Genomic DNA, 20076 nt, shown 5'->3' with positions numbered 1-20076 from the left:
CCCAGCCTCTCAGCTGTGATGTCTCAGCGTCTCCGACACGGCCATTGTGAACCCCCTGAGAGACAGAGAGACACCCAGACCCAGGGCTCGAACCCAGCCTCTCAGCTGTGATGTCTCAGCGTCTCCGACACGGCCGTTGTGAACCCCTTGAGAGAGACAGAGAGACACCCAGACCCAGGGCTCGAACCCAGCCTCTCAGCTGTGATGTCTCAGCGTCTCCGACACGGCCATTGTGAACCCCCTGAGAGACAGAGAGACACCCAGACCCAGGGCTCGAACCCAGCCTCTCAGCTGTGGTGTCTCAGCGTCTCCGACACGGCCATTGTGAACCCCCTGAGAGACAGAGAGACACCCAGACCCAGGGCTCGAACCCAGCCTCTCAGCTGTGATGTCTCAGCGTCTCCGACACGGCCATTGTGAACCCCCTGAGAGACAGAGAGACACCCAGACCCAGGGCTCGAACCCAGCCTCTCAGCTGTGATGTCTCAATGTCTCCGACACGGCCGTTGTGAACCCCTTGAGAGACAGAGAGACACCCAGACCCAGGGTTTGAACCCAGGCTCTCAGCTGTGATGTCTCAGCGTCTCCGACACGGCCATTGTGAACCCCCTGAGAGACAGAGAGACACCCAGACCCAGGGCTCGAACCCAGCCTCTCAGCTGTGATGTCTCAGCGTCTCCGACACGGCCATTGTGAACCCCTTGAGAGAGACAGAGAGACACCCAGACCCAGGGCTCGAACCCAGCCTCTCAGCTGTGATGTCTCAGCGTCTCCGACACGGCCATTGTGAACCCCCTGAGAGACAGAGAGACACCCAGACCCAGGGCTCGAACCCAGCCTCTCAGCTGTGATGTCTCAGCGTCTCCGACACGGCCGTTGTGAACCCCTTGAGAGAGACAGAGAGACACCCAGACCCAGGGCTCGAACCCAGCCTCTCAGCTGTGATGTCTCAGCATCTCCGACACGGCCGTTGTGAACCCCTTGAGAGAGACAGAGAGACACCCAGACCCAGGGCTCGAACCCAGCCTCTCAGCTGTGATGTCTCAGCGTCTCCGACACGGCCATTGTGAACCCCCTGAGAGACAGAGAGACACCCAGACCCAGGGCTCGAACCCAGCCTCTCAGCTGTGATGTCTCAGCGTCTCCGACACGGCCGTTGTGAACCCCTTGAGAGAGACAGAGAGACACCCAGACCCAGGGCTCGAACCCAGCCTCTCAGCTGTGATGTCTCAGCGTCTCCGACACGGCCGTTGTGAACCCCTTGAGAGAGACAGAGAGACACCCAGACCCAGGGTTTGAACCCAGCCTCTCAGCTGTGATGTCTCAGCGTCTCCGACACGGCCGTTGTGAACCCCTTGAGAGAGACGGAGAGACACCCAGACCCAGGGCTCGAACCCAGCCTCTCAGCTGTGATGTCTCAGCGTCTCCGACACGGCCGTTGTGATCCCCGCTCAGGTGGAGGTGTTGCTGTGGTTGTCAATCTTGGGGTGAGTCCCACAGACTACTCCGAGTGGGGCCTCTGCAGATGGACAGCACTTCCAACCACCTGGACACACACACGGACACACAAAGATAAAGACAAAGATCCCCCATATAGCCTTAACAGACTGTAGGGGCAAGTGCTGTTAGCGAGCACCTATGAAGGCCGGAACGGCACACGAGGGGGTGGGTGGCCAGCACCACGCCCGGCCGCCTTTGTCTCCCCAGTGGCGATGTTTACACACCGCACCAGGTATTCATTTGAGGCTGAGTCGACCTAGAGGAGGCCCAAGACCAGTTCAGTTAATCGTCACCGGTGTTGGCCGTGAGCGGGAATCGAACTCGGGTTACCTGGTTCGTAGCGCAGCGTAGCGCTAACCGCTACACCACCGCTCCCCACCTACACACGTATACAACAACAACAACCGCCATTCGCCACTAAGTGGCGGTGACGTCACCACGACGCTTGTGCCAGGCTAGGTGCACGTTGAGGCCACGTGAAGTTTCGAACGCCCGCTGGCAGGAGGTCACGGGAGCAGACCCAGCAGGTGCCGCGGGTCGACTGACCGAGATGACTGCAGCTGAAATGCTCAGAAAATCTGCAAACCTGTTCCTGGTTAAATATACGCTCCAAGCTTGATGGTGTTTCATTCTTCACCTGAAGACGGCTGCTTGCGTTGTGGCCGAAACGTCGTGAGAATTATTTTATGATGTTTTATTTTTATTATTTTATTACTTCCCTTCTACGTGACTTTACCGAAAGAACCAAGAAGATGAATCCCTGCAGTCACGAAAGCTTTACATCGACATTGAATATTTTATTATGTTTTATTTTTATTATTTTATTACTTCCCTTCTACGTGACTTTACCGAAAGAACCAAGAAGATGAATCCCTGCAGTCACGAAAGCTTTACATCGACATTGAATATTTTATTATGTTTTATTTTTATTATTTTATTACTTCCCTTCTACGTGACTTTACCGAAAGAACCAAGAAGACGAATCCCTGCAGTCACGAAAGCTTTACATCGACATTGAATATTTTATTATGTTTTATTTTTATTATTTTATTACTTCCCTTCTACGTGACTTTACCGAAAGAACCAAGAAGAAGACTGTTCCTGGGGGGTCGGAGATTTGATCACCGTTCTTTCCCCTAACGACGGCGATAGGTGCGGCGCTGCAGGTTACTTTTTCGACGGAATTAAAGAGAAAAAACCTAAGAAGAAAATTAAAGAGCGGTTTGTGATCGCGGGCCGCTGAGGAAACCTCACCCGGCCACCTCTGCCTCTCCCCCCCCGCGCTTTGCGCGTGCCTCGTCACCTGTGGAAGGTGAACTGCCCCTCGGCGCGGAACAGATGGCTGTGAGCACGGAGACGCAGGCGGAAGACGAAGTCGAATCTCCCGCCGTCTTCGCCGTCACGCTGCGCCGCCACCGCTCCCTCGCCGGCGTCGGCGGCGTCGGCGGCGTCGTCGGCGGCGTCCACCGCAGACACCGAGTAGCCCAGCAGGGGCAGGATCGCGAGCGGGGCGTCCTCCTTTGACGACGACGACACAAAGACAACAATGACAACAAGAACGACACAAAGACAACGACAATGACAACAACAATGACAAAGACAACAATGACAACAAGAACAACGACACAAAGACAACGACAATGACAACAACAACAAGAACGACACAAAGACAACGACAATGACAACAACAATGACACAAAGACAACAATGACAACAAGAACAACACAAAGACAACGACAATGACAACAACAATGACAAAGACAACAATGACAACAAGAACGACACAAAGACAACGACAATGACAACAACAATGACACAAAGACAACGACAATGACAACAACAATGACACAAAGACAACAATGACAACAACAACGACACAAAGACAACGACAATGACAACAACAACAACGACACAAAGACAACGACAATGACAACGACACAAAGACAACGACAATGACAACAACAACGACACAAAGACAACGACAATGACAACAACAACAACGACACAAAGACAACGACAATGACAACAACAACAACGACACAAAGACAACGACAATGACAACAACAACAACGACACAAAGACAACAATGACAACAACAACGACACAAAGACAACGACAATGACAACAACAACAACAAGAACGACACAAAGACAACAACAAGAACGACACAAAGACAACAATGACAACAACAACAAGAACGACACAAAGACAACGACAATGACAACAACAACAAAAACGACACAAAGACAACAACAATGACAACAACAAGAACGACACAAAGACAACGACAATGACAACAACAACAAGAACGACACAAAGACAACAACACTGACAACAAGAACGACACAAAGACAACAACAATGACAACAACAATGACAACAACAACAAAAACGACACAAAGACAACAACAATGACAACAACAAGAACGACACAAAGACAACAACACTGACAACAAGAACGACACAAAGACAACAACAATGACAACAACAATGACAACAACAACAAGAACGACACAGACAACGACAATGACAACAAGAACGAGAACGACACAAAGACAACAATGACAACAACAACGACACAAAGACAACAACAATGACAACAACAACAATGACAAAGACAACAATGACAACAACAATGACAACAACAACAACGAAACAAAGACAACAACAATGACAACAACAACAATGACAATGACAACAACAATGACAACAACAACAACGAAACAAAGACAACAACAATGACAACAACAACAATGACAACAACAACAAGAACGACACAAAGACAACGACGACGATGACAACAACAACAACACAAAGACAACAACAATGACAACAACAACAACGAAACAAAGACAAAGGTTCCCCCCGCACAATGTAGCCTCTGACGCTGTTGGGCCAAGTGCTGTTTGGTAGCAGCATCACCTATGAAGGTAGACAGACAAAGGTCCCCCGTGTAGCCTCTAACAGACTGCTGGGGCAAGTGCTGTTAGTGAGCAGCACCTATGAAGGCTACCGACACTGTGGCACACGAGGGGGTGGGTGGCCAGCACCACGCCCGGCCGCCTTTGTCTCCCCAGTGACGATGTTTACTACACACCGCACCAGGCACTCATTTGAGGCCGAGTCGACCTAGGAGAGGTCCAGGGCCGGTTCAGGTAATCGTCACCGCCGGTGTTGGCAGTTGAGCAGGAATCGAACTCGGGTCGCCAAGTTCGTAGCGCTGCGTAGCGCTAACCGCTACACCCACCGCTCCCCATTCAGGCCTCATGCACACACACACACGCACACACAGACGCACACACACACGCACGCACACCCGCGTGCATGCACACACGCACACACACGCGCACACACACGCGCACACACACGCGCACGCACACACGCACACACACACGCACGCACAGACGCACACACACACGCACGCACACCCGCGTGCATGCACACACGCACATACACGTGCACACACACGCGCACACACGCACACACACACGCACGCACAGACGCACACACACACGCACGCACACCCGCGTGCATGCACACACGCACATACACGTGCACACACACGCGCACACACGCACACACGCACACACACGCGCGCACACACACACGCACACACGCGCGCACGCACACACACACTCGCATGCACACATGCACGCACACATGCACACATGCGTGCACACGCACACACGCACGCACGCACACACGCGCACGCACACACACACGCGCACGCATCATCAAGTACACAGAGACACCCAGGGCCATGGCGGAGGGTTTCCCAACCTGATGGTTCTTGTAGAAGTGCAGACAGAAGTTGGAGAAGACGACCCAAAGCTTCTGCCAACCTCGGCTCATCTTGAACTTGCGTAGCAGGTAGCCAGACAGCTGACTCTGTAGGCACAGCAGACAGCCAGACAGCTGACTCTGTAGACACAGCAGACAGCCAGACAGCTGACTCTGTAGGCACAGCAGGTAGACAGACAGCTGACTCTGTAGACACAGCAGGTAGCCAGACAGCTGACTCTGTAGGCACAGCAGACAGCTAGACAGCTGACTCTGTAGACACAGCAGACAGCCAGACAGCTGACTCTGTAGGGACAGCAGACAGCCAGACAGCTGACTCTGTAGGCACAGCAGACAGCCAGACAGCTGACTCTGTAGACACAGCAGACAGCCAGACAGCTGACTCTGTAGGCACAGCAGACAGCCAGACAGCTGACTCTGTAGGCACAGCAGGTAGACAGACAGCTGACTCTGTAGGCACAGCAGGCAGCCAGTCAGCTGACTCTGTAGGCACAGCAGGTAGACAGACAGCTGACTCTGTAGGCACAGCAGACAGCCAGACAGCTGACTCTGTAGACACAGCAGACAGCCAGACAGCTGACTCTGTAGGCACAGCAGACAGCCAGACAGCTGACTCTGTAGGCACAGCAGGTAGCCAGTCAGCTGACTCTGTAGGCACAGCAGGTAGCCAGTCAGCTGACTCTGTAGACACAGCAGGTAGCCAGTCAGCTGACTCTGTAGGCACAGCAGGTAGCCAGTCAGCTGACTCTGTAGACACAGCAGGTAGCCAGTCAGCTGACTCTGTAGGCACAGCAGGCAGACAGTCAGCTGACTCTGTAGGCACAGCAGGTAGCCAGACAGCTGACTCTGTAGGCACAGCAGGTAGCCAGTCAGCTGACTCTGTAGACACAGCAGGTAGCCAGTCAGCTGACTCTGTAGGCACAGCAGGTAGCCAGTCAGCTGACTCTGTAGGCACAGCAGGTAGCCAGTCAGCTGACTCTGTAGGCACAGCAGGTAGACAGACAGCTGACTCTGTAGGCACAGCAGGTAGACAGACAGCTGACTCTGTAGGCACAGCAGGTAGCCAGTCAGCTGACTCTGTAGGCACAGCAGGTAGCCAGTCAGCTCACTCTGTAGGCACAGCAGGTAGCCAGTCAGCTGACTCTGTAGGCACAGCAGGTAGCCAGTCAGCTGACTCTGTAGGCACAGCAGGTAGCCAGTCAGCTGACTCTGTAGGCACAGCAGGTAGACAGACAGCTGACTCTGTAGGCACAGCAGGTAGACAGACAGCTGACTCTGTAGGCACAGCAGGTAGCCAGTCAGCTGACTCTGTAGGCACAGCAGGTAGCCAGTCAGCTGACTCTGTAGGCACAGCAGGTAGCCAGTCAGCTCACTCTGTAGGCACAGCAGGTAGCCAGTCAGCTGACTCTGTAGGCACAGCAGGTAGCCAGTCAGCTGACTCTGTAGGCACAGCAGGTAGCCAGTCAGCTGACTCTGTAGGCACAGCAGGCAGCCAGTCAGCTCACTCTGTAGACACAGCAGGCAGCTGACTCTGTAGGCACAGCAGGTAGCCAGTCAGCTGACTCTGTAGACACAGCAGGTAGCCAGTCAGCTGACTCTGTAGACACAGCAGGCAGCTGACTCTGTAGACACAGCAGGTAGCCAGTCAGCTGACTCTGTAGGCACAGCAGGTAGCCAGTCAGCTGACTCTGTAGACACAGCAGGTAGCCAGACAGCTGACTCTGTAGACACAGCAGGCAGCTGACTCTGTAGACACAGCAGGCAGCCAGTCAGCTGACTCTGTAGACACAGCAGGCAGCTGACTCTGTAGACACAGCAAGTAGCCAGTCAGCTGACTCTGTAGGCACAGCAGGCAGCTGACTCTGTAGGCACAGCAGGTAGCCAGTCAGCTGACTCTGTAGACACAGCAGGCAGCCAGTCAGCTGACTCTGTAGACACAGCAGGCAGCTGACTCTGTAGGCACAGCAGGTAGCCAGTCAGCTGACTCTGTAGACACAGCAGGTAGACAGTCAGCTGACTCTGTAGACACAGCAGGTAGCCAGTCAGCTCACTCTGTAGACACAGCAGGTAGCCAGTCAGCTGACTCTGTAGGCACAGCAGGTAGCCAGTCAGCTGACTCTGTAGACACAGCAGGTAGCCAGTCAGCTGACTCTGTAGGCACAGCAGGTAGCCAGTCAGCTGACTCTGTAGACACAGCAGGTAGCCAGTCAGCTGACTCTGTAGACACAGCAGGTAGACAGACAGCTGACTCTGTAGGCACAGCAGGTAGCCAGTCAGCTGACTCTGTAGGCACAGCAGGTAGTCAGTCAGCTGACTCTGTAGGCACAGCAGGTAGCCAGTCAGTTGACTCTGTAGGCACAGCAGGTAGCCAGTCAGCTGACTCTGTAGGCACAGCAGGTAGCCAGTCAGCTGACTCTGTAGACACAGCAGGTAGCCAGTCAGCTGACTCTGTAGGCACAGCAGGTAGCCAGTCAGCTGACTCTGTAGGCACAGCAGGTAGCCAGTCAGCTGACTCTGTAGGCACAGCAGGTAGCCAGTCAGCTGACTCTGTAGGCACAGCAGGTAGCCAGTCAGCTGACTCTGTAGACACAGCAGGTAGCCAGTCAGCTGACTCTGTAGGCACAGCAGGTAGACAGACAGCTGACTCTGTAGACACAGCAGGTAGCCAGACAGCTGACTCTGTAGACACAGCAGGTAGCCAGTCAGCTGACTCTGTAGACACAGCAGGTAGCCAGTCAGCTGACTATGTAGGCACAGCAGGTAGCCAGTCAGCTGACTCTGTAGACACAGCAGGTAGCCAGACAGCTGACTCTGTAGGCACAGCAGGTAGCCAGTCAGCTGACTCTGTAGGCACAGCAGGTAGACAGTCAGCTGACTCTGTAGGCACAGCAGGTAGCCAGTCAGCTGACTGTAGGCACAGCAGGTAGCCAGTCAGCTGACTCTGTAGGCACAGCAGGTAGCCAGTCAGCTGACTCTGTAGACACAGCAGGCAGACAGACAGCTGACTCTGTAGGCACAGCAGGTAGACAGTCAGCTGACTCTGTAGGCACAGCAGGTAGCCAGTCAGCTGACTGTAGGCACAGCAGGTAGCCAGTCAGCTGACTCTGTAGGCACAGCAGGTAGCCAGTCAGCTGACTCTGTAGGCACAGCAGGTAGCCAGTCAGCTGACTCTGTAGACACAGCAGGTAGCCAGTCAGCTCACTCTGTAGACACAGCAGGTAGCCAGTCAGCTGACTCTGTAGACACAGCAGGTAGACAGTCAGCTGACTCTGTAGACACAGCAGGTAGCCAGTCAGCTCACTCTGTAGACACAGCAGGTAGCCAGACAGCTGACTCTGTAGGCACAGCAGGTAGCCAGTCAGCTGACTCTGTAGACACAGCAGGTAGCCAGACAGCTGACTCTGTAGGCACAGCAGGTAGCCAGTCAGCTGACTCTGTAGGCACAGCAGGTAGCCAGTCAGCTGACTCTGTAGGCACAGCAGGTAGCCAGTCAGCTCACTCTGTAGACACAGCAGGTAGACAGTCAGCTGACTCTGTAGACACAGCAGGTAGCCAGACAGCTGACTCTGTAGACACAGCAGGTAGCCAGTCAGCTGACTCTGTAGACACAGCAGGTAGCCAGACAGCTGACTCTGTAGACACAGCAGGTAGCCAGACAGCTGACTCTGTAGGCACAGCAGCTAAGCAGTCAGCTGACTCTGTAGGCACAGCAGGTAGCCAGTCAGCTGACTCTGTAGGCACAGCAGGTAGCCAGTCAGCTGACTATGTAGGCACAGCAGGTAGCCAGTCAGCTGACTCTGTAGGCACAGCAGGTAGCCAGTCAGCTGACTATGTAGGCACAGCAGGTAGCCAGTCAGCTGACTATGTAGGCACAGCAGGTAGCCAGTCAGCTCACTCTGTAGGCACAGCAGGTAGACAGTCAGCTCACTCTGTAGGCACAGCAGGTAGACAGTCAGCTCACTCTGTAGACACAGCAGGCAGCCAGTCAGCTGACTCTGTAGGCACAGCAGCTAAGCAGTCGGCTGACTCTGCGGGGCAGCGGGGCAGTGCGTGTGAGAGGAAACGCACCTTGGCCATGATGAGGTTGTCGCAGAGGGAGAGGCTGTGACCCCGCAGCCAGCACACGTGGCTCAGCGAGTTGGGCCGCGGCTCGGTCCAGGCAGGAAGTTCACCTCCACACAAAGACAAAGATCCCCCGTGTAGCCTCAACAGACCGTAGGGGCAAGTGCTGTTATAGCGGGCAGCACCTATGAAGGCCGGAACGGCACACGAGGGGGGTGTGTGGCTACCAGCACCACGCCCGGCCGCCTTTGTCTCCCCAGTGGCGATGTTTACACATCGCAACAGGTACTCATTTGAGGCCGAGTCGACCTAGGTGAGCGGGAATCGAACCCGGGTTGCCGGGTTCGTAGCGCAGCGTAGCGCTAACCGCTGCGCCACCGCTCCCCACACACACACAGGTGCACACGCGCACGGACACATCAACAGCACGTGTGTGTTATGTATGTTGAACTTAGCCGAGCGTGTGCTGATCGTCATCACGTGATGATGCTGCTGATGTTGATGGTGCTGCTTGTGTCGAGGACATTGTTGATGATGGTAACGATGTTGTTGATGTTAATCACGATGATGATGATGATGATGCTGTTGATGATGATAATGTCGATGATGTTGATGATGTTAACGATGTTGATGTTTACTATGATGACAATGTTACCGATGATGATGATGATGATGATGTTGCTGATGATGATGTCAACGGTGTTAACGATGTTGCTGATGATGTTCACGATGTTAACGATGTTAACGATGTTGATGTTTATTATGATGACAATGTTGGTGATGATGTTAACGATGTTGCTGATGATGTTGACGATGCCGCCATTGATGATGTTGATGATGTTAACGATGTTGCTGATGATGATGTTCACTATGATGATAATGTTGATGGTGTTGACGATGATGATGTTGACGATGTGTCTGACGATGATGATGTTGACGATGTGTCTGATGATGATGTTGTTCGCAACAGGACCTACTCTCCATCTCAATCCCCTCTCCACCACCTCCACCACCACCTCCACCACCACCTCCACCACCACCTCCACCACCACTCCTCTTGGCGTTACAAATCGCCTGGTCCAGGTCCGAGAGCCAAGCCTCCATCTCCTGGGGAGAACTTCCTCGCAACAAAGACAGAGGTGCCCCGTGTAGTCCAGCGCGCGAACATCCGTGGAGGGATGCAGGCAAGGCCGATGAGTCAGACGCCTTCTATGACCTCCTGTCACAGGTTGCTGGCTAAAGTGGCCACTCGGGACAGAGTCATCTTGTTGGGTGACTTCAATGCCCGAGTTGGTCATGATGCTGGCACCTGGTCTGGAGTCATTGGAAGGCATGGGCCAGATCAGCTCAATAATAACGGTAGGAGGCTGATAGATTTTTGTGCAGCCCATGGGCTTGTAATTACCAACACGCTGTTCCGGCATCCACACAACATCGTGGAGAAGGGAGATCAGGCCAGGCTGTAGACACAAACAGATAAAGGTCTCCCGCGTAGCCTCTAGCAGGCCGTTGGGGCAAGTGCTGTTAGCGAGTAGCAGTAGCAGCACTTAATTTACCAGCAAAAGCGACCTGGCCACAAATGATAATTCAACACAGCCGCCTATCATCGTGTGGAAATGAATAGCAACCAAACACTGTGAACGCACGTTTTTCCAAATGTGGAGGGTAAAACCGGAGGACGCGGGAGAAAAATCCACGCGACCGCGGAGAGAGAGGCACGCAAACTCTAAATATACAGCAGCAGCAGCAGCAGGCGTCAGGGTCGGGATGGAACCCACGACCTCCTGTAGACCAGGCGAGGTAGTCAACATCTCATAGCCACCGTGATGAGAGCATCATCATCATCATCGCCACCACCATCATCAGCCACCATCACCACCACCATCAGCACCACCATCATCACCACCATCGCCACCATCATCACCATCGCCACCATCATCATCAGCCACCATCAACAGCACCACCATCATCATCATCATCACCATCAGCACCACCACCATCATCGCCACCATCACCATCATCGCCACCATCACCATCATCGGCAAGGGCATCTCAAGAGGCCGCTCCGTGATATCCGCTCGTGCGCTGCGGTGCCAGATTGACCGCTAAGGGCACGGGAGGAGAGAGAGACAGAGAGACAGAGAGACAGAGAGACAGAGAGAGACAGAGAGACAGAGAGAGAGACAGAGAGACAGAGAGACAGAGAGAGAGACAGAGAGACAGACAGAGAGACAGAAAGACAGAGAGACAGAGAGACAGAGAGAGAGAGAGAGAGACAGAGAGACAGAGAGAGAGAGAGAGAGACACAGAGAGAGAGAGAGAGAGACAGAGAGAGAGACAGAGAGACAGAGAGAGAGACAAAGACGGACCTGGCAGACAGCACCATGGACTTGCGAGCCGAGAAGATGGTGAAGCAGTTGGAGGCTGCCACGTGACCTTCTCCCTCCTGCGGCCCACACAAAGACAAAGATCCCCACCCTCGTGTAGCCCCAAGGGAGTGTTGGGGCAAGTGCGGCGAGCGAGCAGCGCCTATGAAGGTAGACACAGACAAAGATGCCCCGTGTAGCCTCAAGGGAGTGTTGGGGCAAGTGCTGTTAGTAACGAGTAGCAGCAGCAGCACCTATGAAGGTAGACACAGACAAAGGTCCCCCGTGTAGCCTCTACAGACTGCTGGGGCAAGTGCTGTTAGCCAACAGCACCTATGAAGGCTACCGGCACTGAGGCACACGAGGGGTGGGTGGCCAGCACCACGCCCGGCCGCCTTTGTCTCCCCCAGTGGCGATGTTTACCGCACACACCGCTACAACAGGTACTCGTTTGAGGCTGGGGAGGCCCAGGACCAGTTCACACTCACTCACACACTCTCACTCACTCATACACTCACACACTCATATACACACTCACACACACACACACACTCACTCACACACTCTCACTCACTCATACACTCACACACTCATATACACACTCACACACACACACACACTCACTCACACACTCTCACTCACTCATACACTCATATACACACTCACACACACACACACACTCACTCACACACTCTCACTCACTCATACACTCACACACTCATATACACACACACACACACACTCACTCACACACTCTCACTCACTCATACACTCACACACTCTCACTCACTCATACACTCACACACTCATATACACACTCACACACACACACACTCACTCACACACACACACTCACTCACACACTCACACATACACACACACACTCTCACACACACACACACTCACACACACTCACACGCACTCACTCACACACACACTCATACACTCACACACCCTCACTCACTCACTCATACACTCGCACACACACTCATACACTCACACTCACACACACTCTCACACACACTCACACACTCACACTCTCATATACTCACACACTCACACAGATACACTCTCACACACACACTCACTCACACACTCACACACCCTCACTCATACACTCACTCTCACACTCACTCACTCACTCACACACACTCACTCACACTCTCACACACACTCACACGCACTCACACACACACTCACTCATACGCACTCTCTCTCACACTCACACACACACACTCTCACTCACACACACACACACTCTCACTCACACACACACTCTCACTCACACTCTCACTCTCACTCTTACACACACACACTCTCACACCCTCACACACTCACATACACACTCACTCACACACTCTCACACTGACTCACACACTCACACACAAACTCACACACGTACACACACTCACACACACTCACTCACACACACTCCCACACACACTCACTCACTCACACACACTCACTCACACTCTCACTCACACACACACACACTCACTCTCACTCTTACACACACACACACACTCTCACACCCTCACACACTCACATACACACTCACTCACACACTCTCACACTGACTCCCACACTCACACACACGTACACACACTCACACACTCCCACACTCACACACACGTACACACACTTACACTCACACACACTCACTCACACACACTCACACACACTCACTCACACACACTCACACACACTCACACTCACACACACTCACACACTCACACTCACTCACACACACTCACACACACACACTCGCACACTCACACACTCACACTCACTCACACACACTCACACACACTCACACACACTCACACACTTACCGGTGGTTCCAAAACGATGAGCTGCAAAGAGACAACATGAAACGTGAGGGTCAACCGCGAGTTGTCCGCACGCGCGGCTGCGTCCCGTCACGTGAACGTGGAGTGGGCGACACGCTGGGGGGCACCGCGGAGCAAGCGAGCAGCACGCCGGATGTACCGTGCCCCGTCGCGGTAACGTCGAGTGGGCACTCACGATCATGCCGTGCAGGGGAATGCGCCCGGCCACGGGGAACTGGTTGTGGGCCGTGAGGTCCCGGCGCGTGTAGACAAGGGCGTCCAGGAACTGGACATCAAAGAACAACGCCGGAGGGAAACAGCAGCAGCAGCAGCGGCAGCAGCAGCAGCAGCAGAGGCAGCAGCAGCAGCAGCAGCAGCAGCAGCAGCAGCAGCAGCAGCAGCAGAGGCAGCAGCAGCAGCAGTAGCAGCAGCAGCAGCAGCAGCGGCAGCAGCGGCAGCGGCAGCAGCAGCAGCAGTAGCGGCGGCAGCGGCGGCAGCAGCGGCAGCAGCAGCAGCAGCAGCGGCGGCAGCGGCGGCAGCGGCGGCAGCGGCGGCAGCGGCGGCAGCGGCGGCAGCGGCGGCAGCGGCGGCAGCGGCGGCAGCGGCGGCAGCGGCGGCAGCGGCGGCAGCGGCGGCAGCGGCGGCAGCGGCGGCAGCGGCGGCAGCGGCGGCAGCGGCGGCAGCAGCAGCAGTAGCAGCAACAGCAACAGCAGCAGCAGCAGTAGCAGCAGCAGCAACAGCAACAGCAGCAGCAGCAGCAGCAGCAGCAACAGCAGCAGCAGCAGCAGCAGAGGCAGCAGCAGCAGCAGCAGCAGCGGCAGCAGCAGCGGCGGCAGCGGCAGCGGCGGCAGCGGCGGCGGCAGTGGCAGCGGCGGCAGAGGCAGCAGCGGCAGAGGCAGCAGCGGCAGAGGCAGCAGCGGCAGAGGCAGCAGCGGCAGAGGCAGCAGCGGCAGAGGCAGCAGCGGCAGAGGCAGCAGCGGCAGAGGCAGCAGCGGCAGAGGCAGCGGCAACGGCGGCAGAGGCAGCGGCGGCAGAGGCAGCGGCGGCAGAGGCAGCGGCGGCAGCGGCAGCGGCAGCGGCGGCAGTCAGCGGCGGCGGCGGCGGCGGCAGCGGCGGCGGCGGCAGCAGCAGCAGCAGCAGAGGCAGCAGCAGCAGCAGTAGCAGCAGTAGCAGCAGCAGCAGCAGTAGCAGCAGCAGCAGCAGCAGAGGCAGCAGCAGCAGCAGTAGCAGCAGTAGCAGCAGTAGCAGCAGAGGCAGCAGCAGCAGCAGTAGCAGCAGTAGCAGCAGCAGTAGCAGCAGCAGCAGCAGCAGAGGCAGCAGCAGCAGCAGTAGCAGCAGCAGTAGCAGCAGCAGTAGCAGCAGCAGAGGCAGCAGCAGCAGTAGCAGCAGCAGTAGTAGCAGCAGCAGCAGCAGCAGAGGCAGCAGCAGCAGCAGTAGCAGCAGCAGTAGCAGCAGAGGCAGCAGCAGCAGCAGCAGAGGCAAAGGTAACCCAGGTCAGCTTGGCAGACTGTCCTGTGTGTGTACGTGTGTGTGTACGTGTGTGTGTGTGTCGTGTGTGTGTCGTGTGTGTGTGTACATGTGTGTGCGTGTACGTGTGTGTGTGCGCGTGTACGTATGTGTGGTGTGTGTGTACGGTACTTGTGTGAGTACGTGTGTGTGTGTACGTAAGTGTGTGTGTGTACACGTGTGTGTGTGTGCACGTGTGTGTGTGTCGTGTGTGTGTCGTGTGTGTGTGTACGGTACTTGTGTGAGTACGTGTGTGTGTGTACACGTGTGTGTGTGTATATACGTGTGTGTACGTGTGGTGCATGTGTAGAGGTATTAGGTAGAGGGGTGTAGCAAGCCGTTAAAGTTGGGTATATAAGGCGGTGCGCGAGAGAGCTCGGGGCAGTCGTTGGAGCAGAAGAGCCAGTGAAGACTGAAGACCAGCCAGCTCACCACTCACTCACTCAGTCAGTCACTCACGTAAGTCACTCACTCACCACTCACTCACCATACAGGTTACTCACTCACTCACTCAGTCACTCACCACTCAGTCACTCACCACTCACTCACCATACAGGTTACTCACCACTCACTCACTCACTCAATCACTCACCACTCACTCACTCACCACTCACTCAGTCACTCATTCACTCACCACTCACTCAGTCACTCACCACTCACTCACTCAGTCGCTCACTCACTCACTCAGTCACTCACTCAGTCACTCAGTCACTCAGTCACTCAGTCGCTCACCACTCAGTCACTCACCCACTCACTCACCCACTCACCTACTCACTCACCCACTCACTCACCTACTAAGAGTACCAGCTAGCCGGCCCTGGGACTACTACCCTGACTCGCTGCTCTTGTAAGAGCCGGGCAGGGCAAGCCAGGGGCGAGCCTCAGAGCAGAGAGGTGTGTGTCCTTGTGAGGGCCAGGCTCGTGTGGCTGAGGGTCACACGTGACCCGAAGCTGGGCCTGGTGAGTTAGCCTCTGCTAGGATGCTCTGGGTTAGAGGGGTGTAGTGGGAGCTAACGGGGAAACGTTAGCCGAGGGACACCGCCTCGGATAGAACCGGGTGAAGGGGCCGTTACCCCTTCCCGTGTTAGGGTGCGCTACGTGCCGTATAGTACCCAAACACGTGTTGCCTCCGTCAAACGTCTCCTGCGCTACTTGCGCCGTTACACACGTGTGTACACGTGTGTACACGTGTGTGTACGTACACGTGTGTGTGTGTGTGTGTACACGTGTGTGTGTGTGTACACGTGTGTGTGTGTGTACACGTGTGTACGTACACGTGTGTACGTACACGTGTGTGTGTGTGTACACGTGTGTGTGTGTGTGTGTACACGTGTGTACGTACACGTGTGTGTGTGTGTACGTGTGTGTACGTACACGTGTGTGTGTGTGTACGTGTGTGTACGTACACGTGTGTGTGTGTGTGTACACGTGTGTGTGTGTACACGTGTGTGTGTGTACACGTGTGTGTACGTACACGTGTGTGTGTGTGTACACGTGTGTGTGTGTACACGTGTGTGTGTGTACACGTGTGTGTACGTACACGTGGGTGTGTACGTGTGTTTACGTACACGTGTGTACGTACACGTGTGTACGTACACGTGTGTGTGTGTGTACACGTGTGTGTGTGTACACGTGTGTGTGTGTGTACACGTGTGTGTGTGTGTGTGTACACGTGTGTGTGTGTACACGTGTGTGTGTGTGTGTGTACACGTGTGTGTGTGTGTGTGTACACGTGTGTGTGTGTACACGTGTGTGTGTGTGTGTGTACACGTGTGTGTGTGTACACGTGGGTGTGTACGTGTGTTTACGTACACGTGTGTGTGTGTACACGTGTGTGTGTGTGTACACGTGTGTGTGTGTGTGTGTACACGTGTGTGTGTGTACACGTGTGTGTACGTACACGTGGGTGTGTACGTGTGTTTACGTACACGTGTGTACGTACACGTGTGTGTACGTACACGTGTGTGTGTGTGTACACGTGTGTGTACGTACACGTGTGTGTGTGTGTACACGTGTGTGTGTGTACACGTGTGTGTGTGTACACGTGTGTGTGTGTGTGTACACGTGTGTGTGTGTACACGTGTGTGTGTGTACACGTGTGTGTGTGTACACGTGTGTGTGTGTACACGTGTGTGTGTGTACACGTGTGTGTGTGTGTGTACACGTGTGTGTGTGTGTGTACACGTGTGTGTGTGTACACGTGTGTGTGTACGTCTGTGGTGTGTATGTGTACGATTCCCGCTCATGGCCGACACCAGTGACAATTATCTGAACCGGTCCTGGGCCTCCCCAAGGTCAACTCAGCCTCAAACGAGTAGCTGGTGCGGTGTGCAGTAAACATCGCCACTGGGGAGACAAAGGCGGCCGGGCGTGGTGCTGGCCACCGACCCCCTCGCGTGCCGCAGTGCCGGTAGCTTTCGTAGGTGCTGCTCACTAACAGCACTTGCCCCTGCAGTCTGTTAAGGCTACACGGGGGATCTTTGTCTTTGTGTGTGTGAAGAACCCTCCACCACCCGACGCGTCGTCGCTCACCAGGAAGAACATGCGCTGCTGGGGCCCCGAGCGCGTGAGCTTCAAGAGGCGACCCTCACGCACGAACACCTGCGGAGCCACGCACACACACCCCACGCACCACACACCACGCACACACGCACCACACACCACGCACACACCACGCACACACACCACGCACACGCACCACACACGCACCACACACGCACCACACACGCACCACACACCACGCACACACCACGCACACACACCACGCACCACACACGCACCACGCACCACACACCACGCACCACACACGCACCACACGCACCACACACGCACCACACACGCACACACACCACGCACACGCACCACACACGCACCACACGCACCACACACCACGCACACACCACGCACACACCCCACGCACCACACACGCACCACACACACCACACACGCACCACACACCACGCACCACACACGCACCACACACGCACCACACACGCACCACACACGCACCAAACACACCACACACACACCACACACACGCACCACACACCACGCACCACACACACGCACCACACACACGCACCACACACACCACACACGCACCAAACACACCACACACACACCACACACACGCACCACACACCACGCACACACCACGCACGCACCACACACACCACACACACACACCACACACCACGCACACACCACGCACGCACCACGCACGCACCACGCACCACACACCACGCACGCACCACGCATGCACCACACACCACGCACGCACCACGCACGCACCAAACACACCACACACACACCACACACACACACCACACACCACGCACACACCACGCACGCACCACGCACGCACCACGCACCACACACCACGCACGCACCACGCATGCACCACACACCACGCACGCACCACACACCACACACGCACGCACCACACACCACGCACGTACCACGCACGCACCACCCACCACGTACTTTTTCAGAAGCCGCGTGGCCATCTCAAATGAGAGCTCACACGAAGTGGCTCGGGATGATCATCGTCGTCATCACGTGGACATTTTTAGCGGCAGCAAAATACTCGAAACGTGTGACGTTGATTCTCAATGCAGAGGGGGGGAAATCGGGAGGACCCGGAGAAAAATCCACGCGACCACGGGGAGAGAGAAAGACGCTAAATAAAAATATACAGCAGCAGGCGTCAGGGTTGGGAGCGAACCCACAACCTCCTGAATACCAGGCGAGGTTATCAACATCTCGCCACAACACAAATATACAGCAGTCGTCAGGGTCGGGATCGAACCCACGACCTCCTGCACACCAGGCGAGGGAGTTAACATCTCCTAACCACACACAAATATACAGCAGGCATCAGGAACGAACCCACGACCTCCTGCGTACCGGGCGAGGGAGTTAACATCTCCTAGCCACACACAAATATACATCAGCAGGCGTCGTCAGGGTCGGGATCGAACCCACGACCTCCTGCACACCAGGCGAGGTAGTCAACATCTCGCCACAACACAAATATACAGCAGGCGTCGTCAGGGTCGGGATCGAACCCACGACCTCCTGCACACCAGGCGAGGGAGTTAACATCTCCTAACCACACACAAATATACAGCAGGCATCAGGAACGAACCCACGACCTCCTGCGTACCGGGCGAGGGAGTTAACATCTCCTAGCCACACACAAATATACATCAGCAGGCGTCGTCAGGGTCGGGATCGAACCCACGACCTCCTGCACACCAGGCGAGGTAGTCAACATCTCGCCACAACACAAATATACAGCAGGCGTCGTCAGGGTCGGGATCGAACCCACGACCTCCTGCACACCAGGCGAGGGAGTTAACATCTCCTAACCACACACAAATATACAGCAGGCATCAGGAACGAACCCACGACCTCCTGCGTACCGGGCGAGGGAGTTAACATCTCCTAGCCACACACAAATATACATCAGCAGGCGTCGTCAGGGTCGGGATCGAACCCACGACCTCCTGCACACCAGGCGAGGTAGTCAACATCTCGCCACAACACAAATATACAGCAGGCGTCGTCAGGGTCGGGATCGAACCCACGACCTCCTGCACACCAGGCGAGGGAGTTAACATCTCTCAGCCAGCGTGGTCCAAACAGAGGGGGGTGGAGGTCCAGGTGTAAACCCGGGAGACGGATCGGGTCCTAACCTTTCCGGGAATGCTCAGCTTGCCGATCCCCACGACGTCGCGATCCAGTGCGGCCAGCTTCTCCGCATTCTCCATGCGAGCCGCTGCCTCCTGCGTAGCGTCGGTGATGCGCGACACCTCCTGCAGCGCAGCTGGCGGACGTACGGCGTACACACACACACACACAAGATGGCCGTTTACGGACGTGTGGCTCAATCAAAAGTCCGCGATCCGTCAGCCCACCAAATATTAAGATGGCCGTGTGGACGTGTAGCTCAATCAAAAGTCCGTGATCCGTCAGCCCACCAAATATTAAGATGGCCGTGTGGACGTGTAG

The 20076-nt window shown here is 55.3% G+C and overlaps 2 protein-coding genes across 2 annotated transcripts in view; both read right to left on the bottom strand.

Moving 5' to 3' along the window:
- Window positions 1-20076, bottom strand: part of LOC144952371 (uncharacterized) — a 217961-nt gene that overhangs the window by 64639 nt on the left and 133246 nt on the right. The gene's annotated exons all lie outside the window — the stretch shown is intronic.
- Window positions 978-20076, bottom strand: part of LOC144952373 (FERM, ARHGEF and pleckstrin domain-containing protein 1-like) — a 57331-nt gene continuing 38232 nt past the window's right edge. Inside the window, exons 17-26 of the mRNA XM_078882763.1 lie at window positions 19761-19891; window positions 17596-17664; window positions 13754-13843; window positions 13561-13581; window positions 11732-11808; window positions 10340-10479; window positions 9369-9472; window positions 5280-5387; window positions 2804-3018; window positions 978-1546 (exon numbers count right to left, since the gene is read on the bottom strand). Coding sequence (XP_078738889.1) covers window positions 1477-1546; window positions 2804-3018; window positions 5280-5387; window positions 9369-9472; window positions 10340-10479; window positions 11732-11808; window positions 13561-13581; window positions 13754-13843; window positions 17596-17664; window positions 19761-19891 — 1025 coding nt within the window. The 3' untranslated portion in view covers window positions 978-1476. The remainder of the gene's footprint in view (window positions 1547-2803; window positions 3019-5279; window positions 5388-9368; window positions 9473-10339; window positions 10480-11731; window positions 11809-13560; window positions 13582-13753; window positions 13844-17595; window positions 17665-19760; window positions 19892-20076) is intronic.

Source organism: Lampetra fluviatilis, chromosome 67 (assembly GCF_964198595.1).
Source record: "Lampetra fluviatilis chromosome 67, kcLamFluv1.1, whole genome shotgun sequence".
NCBI classification, from domain to species: Eukaryota; Metazoa; Chordata; class Hyperoartia; order Petromyzontiformes; family Petromyzontidae; genus Lampetra; species Lampetra fluviatilis.
Note: the sequence above shows the minus strand (reverse complement) of the source record. Positions and strands in the feature narration are given on the sequence as shown.